Genomic DNA, 7,789 nt, shown 5'->3' with positions numbered 1-7,789 from the left:
AAGTCGAATACTGGCTCGGAGTAGGGTAAGAATATGGTCCCTGTGTGGACAGAGGCATTCTAGGAGCCACTTGAGGCAGCCTGGTAAGACTAGCCAATGGTACAGCTGTTACACCTGTAGGGTATGGTCTATAAATTCCTCTAGGTGTGGGTAGCAGAACAGAGGAAGGCTGTGTGGTAATTGGCAAGGTAGAGGCGATAGGAGTATTTATTGTGGAATATATCATACCATCACCTCCCCTCATAGCAGCAGGGTACAAGGCGCGGATACTTGCTTGTCTAGCATTTATTAAGTTTGTTAGGGTTTGGCCATTTGCCATTGGTCTTCCATCGGGGCCATACAGTAGGTTTGCTCTTATTGACGCTAAGCTTTGCTGAAGATTAAGCCTAGCTAAAGGTCCACCCCTTCCAGCCCCATATGCTACCACTTCAGGGTTATTTCCATACCTGCTGCCGTAGTGGTCCTGTGAGTTTAGAGCTGCACACATGCGACTAATTTCCCTAGCAGTGGTTGCACTGTAATGAGCCAGATTGGAGTCCTGCGGTGCTGATAGGTCACGTGAAGTGTAGGCATAATCTGAATTAATATTTGACATGGAGCCATATCGGCGAAGGGGTAATGAAGGGGCTGTAAAATCCCCTTGGTGACGCAAGTCTGTGTAAGAACCATATTGAGCTCCAATGCCCATATATCCATCATAAGCCTGATTCATGCTACTTAGATCTACTGCAAGACCTCCCTGCACGCTGCTTGTATAGTGAGCAGCATCAGGCATCGAAGGGAGATTATTGTCAGACATTGAGGGTTGTATTCTTCCCAAGGAGACCAAAGGAGGTTGATATGGTTTATTATCCTCTGTCACTCCTTGTGTAGCTTGAGGTGGCTGGTGTTTTTGTTGGCTGTATTGTGGTGGATGGGGAGGGTGGGCTGCTTGAGAGGTTTCAGTGGTGGGGGTTTTATCGGAGGGTGTCGTTGTTGGCCTCTGCGAGAATGACCCTGAACAGGATCCAGCAAAGGGCAGTTTGTAAACAACATCACAACAAGCCACTTGGTTTTCTGGTTTAATCTGGCCCGTGAGATCCAAGACCTGAGGAGGGGGAGGAGGTTCCTCGTGTTTGACCAGCTGAGTCACTGTACTGCCCTGTGATGTGTTACTCTCATCAATTTGCACCATCATAACATGGGGTTTGCCTGTGGACAAGTTCATTACTGTAGGCTTATTTTTTAGCTCTAAGGCAACCCCACCATACATTTCATGGGAGTATTAGAAGCAGTAGCCCCACACACTGAAGGGTGAGCTGGGGGGGATACTCTAGGTATGGCACTCGTAGTCACTACAGACTGGTTATTGCTTGTCTGGCTCACTACAAGGTCTTGTTTCATTAACAGTGGCTGGACCTGATTAGCTAAATTGTAACGGGCAAAGGATGATTGTTGATGGTGCTGCTGGAGCTGCTGCTCAAGAAGTTGTTGCTGCTGCAGGAGCTTCTGCTGCTGTAACTGCAATTGTTGCTGTTGTATGCCTAGGTTCTCCAGGCAGGCATCGATTTTGGGAATAGATGGGTCAGTAATCTGAGGCTTATTCTGGTTAAACAAACAGCTGATCCAACCCCTTGCCCCAGATCCACTCGATTTTGCAAAGGATCTCCATACACCACTGGATGCTTGGATGGGGACATGAATGTTGTACCTGTAACTGTGACACTAACTGTGGTCGGTGTAAATACAGATACATGCGGTTGCTCTTGGGCATTTAGGTTCATAATAAGAGGCTGCACTGCTGTGTGTCGACTTGATGGCTGCTCTGCTCCTAAAGAGTATCTTCTTGTGTCAGTGGCAAGGGATGTTAGGTCCATCCCCTGGTCTGTCATTATAATTGGGGCAGGCCTCACTTGGGCTCTCAAATCCACTACATGACCGCTTGGATGTGTTTGGCCCTGACCCATAACCTTTGAAGTTCCTTGAAAGTTACATAGAGATATATTTTCCATAGATCCACGGCCATGTGCACTTGCGGTCACTGTGCTAATGCCAACATTTACTTTTTCAAAACTTTGAACCATCTGTGAAGAATGTCTAGGAGACTGCTGCAATGGATACATTTGTGGTGAAGTTGGAGAACTTGTTGAAGAAGGCTGGGAGCTATACAATGTTTTACAACTGACCTGTGTTGGTGATGACAAAGGGGAAGTGGAAGAATTTACAGTTAGTGGCTTTGCTTGACTAGTTATTTCAGAGCCTAGGGTTATTACCATCACTGGTGAATCTTGAGAGGACCGCTGTCGTGCAAGACGTGGGGAAACTGCTCTTTGAGGTACCTGAGCTCCTTGGGAGGCTTTAGCTGATGTAGGACCACCAGGCAAGGTAGGCAGCTGCCTACTACTACCACCAGTGGGTCTCACAGATGGCATATGTGTTGGACTTTGTGCTGGAGAAGTGGCGGGGGAAACTGGGGGACTAGGACCTTTGAAAAGGGAAAAGACTTTGGAGGTTAGGGAGGATGTGCCAGAGTCAGCTGATGCCTGTGTTGGCCTCTGAGTGCCCGCTCTGCTGCCGGCAGACACTGTGCTACCTGTTTGTCGAGTTGGGGCAGTCTGACTGACTTGGGTTTTGGTTGTGGCAACTCCAACAACACCTTCAATTTTGGCACTCTGTGTCATCATCCTATTTTGTGTTTCTTTCGAAAGATGCTGTGCTGCATGAATTCCTGGGATTCTTGGATCACATCCTGATGTCGAAAAAGACATTGGTGCAGTTACTTGTGTTGGACTTGAGCCAGGGGTTAGGACAGCTCCTGCCTCAAGGTGATGTTTACCATCAGGCTTAGAGGCACCTTTCTGCTGATTAACTGTTTGTCCTTGCCTCTGCATAAGCTGGGCTTTCTTCATCATCTCCTCATAAACCTCCTCTGCACTTTTTAGTGTTTTATCAGATGGTGAGATTGCTGATGTCTTTTCTGTAGGGGAGTAGAGTGAAGTGAAGGTTGGGAGGTTATATTCATTTCCTGTTTTGTAAAGCTTTCCACCAATCATCTCAAAGCCCTCTGCCTCAGAGTCCATAGATGGGGAGTATTCAGAACAAGATGATCTGTGAAGCTCCTCCATCTCTGCAGCTTGTCTCAGTTCTTCTGTTGGCGATGCATCCTCAATGGGTGAAAGATTACTGGGGGGAGTTTTGGATCTTTCTCTGCGTCTCTGTGCCCGTAGCTCCTCTTTATCCCTTTTTGTTTTTCGAGCAGTACTTCTGATCCTCTGTTGCTCTAGATCTCTCATCTGCTCCTGTTCTCTAAGTAGTTCTTCCTCTTCCCTGAGCTCATCCTCCTCAGATGAGTCCTCTATTGTGGGCAGCAGTGGCCCTTGAGAACGATGTCGAGCTTTTCTCTGTTGCTTTGCCTCTTCTAGTCTTGCCCTGCGACTAGGGCTACTGTCACTGTCGTCCTCCATGGATGATACAGATGTGGGGGATGTTCCAGAGGTGTAGCTGGGAGTGGTGGCAGGCAGAGTTGATGAATATTCCCCCTTGGACCGCTCCTCTGGAGAACCAGTCAGACTCTCCATCTCTAGCTCTGGTTCCCGTAGGTCATGTTCGGTACTGAGTTCCATGTCTCGGTTGGTGTTATTCAGCTCAATAGTCTTAAAGCGTCGAAGACCTCCAGCCATTACAACATCTTCCTCTTCATTGGCATTGTATGTGCCCTCTGATCCCTTGGTGTCATCCTCAAAACTACTAGAATGGTGGGAGAGCCGTCGTCTCTCTTTGCTTCCATCCCCACTGGTTCGATGTCCCTTTTTAGTCTTCTGGTTTCCATAATCCTCCAACTCTTCTTCATCAGCACTCATCTCCATAATTTGCCTCCTCATGAACTCCTCATCCGTAATTTCTTTATGCGACTTCTTTTGTCTTACTGGCAATGGCGAGAGACCACTTTCACTGCTGTCCTCCACATAATCATGGCGAAGCTTACAACTGAGGTCATCCTCTGATTCATCCCTTGCTGCATCATCATCAGGATTGTAGTCCCGGCCCTGTCCAACTGACAGTGAATGTGGCCTGAGCTTATGATCTGAGGTGGTCTTTGACCCTAGCAGAGGCTTCATTGAGCTTTCTAGCTTGGTGATTTCTGAGGGGATGGGAGCACCTCTTTCACTCAGCTTGATTCCTTCTTCTCGGATCTGGCCTGTAATTTCCCCTTGAGAGCTGGAGATTCCATCTGAAGAGTATCCAGTGTCACTTAAACTCTGCGTACTTGATTTGTTGGAATCCTAAAGAAGAAGAGAAAGAGAGATTAAAAAAAGCATTTTTCTTTATCTCACAAATCACCTCATGGCAAGGTCTATTACATGCCTGCATGTAACTACACACACATCATCAGTGATATATTTAGGAGCATTTGCAGATAATAAGGGAGTAAAATGTATGTAATGGGCCTAATACAGATGAAATAGTCTCTAATACTAACATATTAGATAATAATTACATTGCAAAGAACAAACACTTAACATTAGTAACACTGTAGGCTAAAATCAACCCAAATATGTATGTTGTATTGTACTTTGGTTTCAGAAATAGGGCAAATTAGATTACAGATACCACAGCCACATTTTTGTGCATGTACATTTGTCATCCTGAAAAGAAATCTAAATACATCTCAAACTTTAAGTTATATATGTATATATAAAAAACATTCAAAGCAGGATAATTAGTGTGAATCCTAAATGAAGAATTATTTCGGCCTGTTTTAGGAATATAAACTAAAGATTTCTTGTATTGATTTGGGTTGAGTTTGCCTTTAAATGTTTTGTACACACAGATGAGTAAATACAAACTGACACACAGTGAATATAACAGACAGCTGAAGATACAAACATCTACAGACAAATGTCATTTGGTTACATGCTTGATTGCCATTTCTGATGCATTCTCCATTGCATTCTTCGAACCATTGAAGAATAACGAACATGCTTAGAATGCTTAAAATATCATCACAACGTGTCACATTTTAAAAAAAAACTTGCATTTGATACAGGTAAAATAAAAGTGTACAAGGTTGAAGACAATGACGATGGTGAAGATTATTACCCTGAAATGAAGTAATTTCAATAAAGGTACGTTTATGTTATGAATATGTACTAATATGTAATAACTGCTATTACATTCTAAGGAGTACAAGCTTATGATAAATACTACTATCTGAATTTGGTATTGCTGAGGGTAAACAATAAGATAAAAATGTTGATGGTATAATCATTTGGTGATTATGAAAAAGCAAAATAGGAAGAACAATGTTGCTAATAATAACACTGAATGAAACATGATAACTTCAAAAATCATAATCAAGAAAGAATAAAACGAGAAAGATCACAACATGGTAAAAATAATAAGGCTTTTATGATGATAATGGTGGTGGCTATGTTTTAGATGATGATGCTGTCAATGAGGATGATACGGTTGATGATGGTGATAATGATGGTTACAACAAATTAAAAAGGCGAATCAAGAGTAACAGGTGAAGGCGAAGATGTTGCAGGTAGCTCACTTCATGGTGTCTTGACTTCTGTGCATCTTCAGCTATCTTCATGTCCTTGGCTGAAGGGGCCATCTCTTGCAATGCTTTCTTCTGTGAGGGCTTTACGTCTTCTTTGACAGATTTAGATGCAACTTTAGTCTTCTCCTGGCTCTGCAGCTGTTTGCGGGTCTGGTTGTTACCTGTGGGTTTAGACTGTATGGGTGCTGTTTTTGAAAGGGATGGAGAAGCCTTAGCGTGGTTGGGTGTGGCTTTACCAGGGGTAGATGAAACCTTGGCACCAACAGGATGAGAAGGGCCCTTTGACTGAGCTGAGGGCTGAGCAGGTCCCTTTGTATGGGTCGGCCCTTTGGCCTGGCTCGGGCCCTTTACTTGGTTTGCAGACTGAACAGGCCCTTTGCTTTGAGCATGTGACTGATTAGGACCTTTCATTTGAGGACCCTTACTCTGAGTTGTGGGTTGTGTTGTGCCCTTAGTTTGGGAAGCTGACTGAGCTGAACCTTTGTTTTGAAGAACAGGTTGGGCAGAACCCTTGGTTTGAGGGGAAGCTTGGATAAGCCCCTTTGTTTGTGGGGCAGGCCCTGCCTGTTTCACAGGAGAGAGGGGGCCACTTACTTGGGGACCCGGTGGTTTCTGCAGTTGTTGCCTAGGACCTGAGAGTTGATTTGGCCCTTTCTGCTGAGAGGGTTGTTGATTAGCTGTTGCAGGTGGTCGGGGGGATCCAACGGGGTGTGCAGCAGGAGCTGGGATATCTCCCAAGCTTCCTGACAAGGCCCTCTGCGTCTGGCAATTCAAGCACAGCCATTCTTTCTTCTGCAAAACAATCACAGAGAGAGCACATATTAGCAATTCTGAAATGAAGTAATCAGAATAATCCGACAAACTATCAGCAAAATAAATCTTTTTTTTTTTAGTTATCTACATTCCACCTTGTGCCAACAAACAAAACAACAAAATGGTTTAACTGTTAAACAGCAGCAATCTGGTGAAGTACTTGTATGCTCAACATTTGTGTTTACTTTGATATTCGCACTGTGATAACACATTATTTGAGATTATTGATAGGTAAGGAAATGTAAATGTTTCTATGAATGTTAAATGAATAGGGCCAGATAGTCGTTGCTTTATAAACGGTCATAGGGTGCCAAGGACACCGTATGAGTCAGAACAACTACATATTTGATGGCCTGTCCAAACAAGGGCTTTCATCTCTTCTAGAAGACTTAATCATTCGACAGCATTAAGCTCTCTTGAACAGAGTACGCAGAGGAAGAGTGTGGTGTGAATACAAATTGACACATCTGCTATTAGAACATAGGGGTGTAAGTGTCATGAGACCCGTTACTGAGTTTAAAGCAAATAATTTATCTGCAACAGCAGCATTCATTCCTCACCATCACTGAGCTGTATGTTTGGAGGTAGTTATATATTATGAAACTACAAAAAAAAGGTCTTGCACAAAAGCCATTGAAAGCCTGATTCAATTTCAGGTCAATGCAGAAGATCAGTGAAGCTGCTTAATGATAAGAACCGGATATACTGTATTGGAGGTAAAGGAAAGCTGAAGACGGAGGTGGCTGCACCATGTTTGTTTGCAGCCCTCAAAATCTACGATAATTATCTGAGCCTCGGGCGTTAAGCCGGAGTGTTCGTGTGTAACCGACTCATCCAACTATACAAATCACCTCATAAACACCTTTATTACTGATTACCATCTGTCCATTAATCACTTCTTTTATTGCTGTCACACTTCAAAAGAATAAATACAGAAGATGGAATTCAACAACATGCCCAGGAGTGGCTACTAAATAAAAACAATGCAGGTGTTCAGTGACTGTATCAGTGGGTGACTTAACTGCACTTTAAATAGTCAAGATGCCAGAGAGGGCTGCAAATAAATATTATTATAAAATATTATTTATGATGGACATATGTCTTCATCATGTCGCAACTTGCATTGAGTACTTTGTGAAGTTATTAGGCTTGTGTTACTTCTGTCAAATCTCTGACACAGGCGGTGTCCTAAAGAAGACTTATCTGCCTGGGTCATATAAATAATTGAGAAAAAGAAGACAGCGCAAGTAAGACAAAGAGAGGAAGGGACAGAGTGACAACGTGTCCTGATAGGACCCTGCGAGCTAAATGTTAGGAACCTTATTGTAGAGACCCCCGAGACCAGCAGTTGGCAGATACACGTATGTCTCCAGATAAGATCTGAGTAGGACACAGTTTGTCTCTGTTATCACTTTGGGCTAAACCTGTGTA

General features: G+C 43.7%; 1 protein-coding gene across 1 annotated transcript in view; it reads right to left on the bottom strand.

The window, feature by feature from the left end:
- Positions 1–7,789, bottom strand: part of bsnb (bassoon (presynaptic cytomatrix protein) b) — a 56,953-nt gene that overhangs the window by 11,061 nt on the left and 38,103 nt on the right. Inside the window, 4 exon segments of the mRNA XM_053446278.1 lie at positions 8–1,260; positions 1,263–1,589; positions 1,592–4,262; positions 5,537–6,337. Coding sequence (XP_053302253.1) covers positions 8–1,260; positions 1,263–1,589; positions 1,592–4,262; positions 5,537–6,337 — 5,052 coding nt within the window.

This window comes from Pleuronectes platessa, chromosome 2, assembly GCF_947347685.1.
Source record: "Pleuronectes platessa chromosome 2, fPlePla1.1, whole genome shotgun sequence".
In the NCBI taxonomy this organism is placed as follows: Eukaryota; Metazoa; Chordata; class Actinopteri; order Pleuronectiformes; family Pleuronectidae; genus Pleuronectes; species Pleuronectes platessa.
Note: the sequence above shows the minus strand (reverse complement) of the source record. Positions and strands in the feature narration are given on the sequence as shown.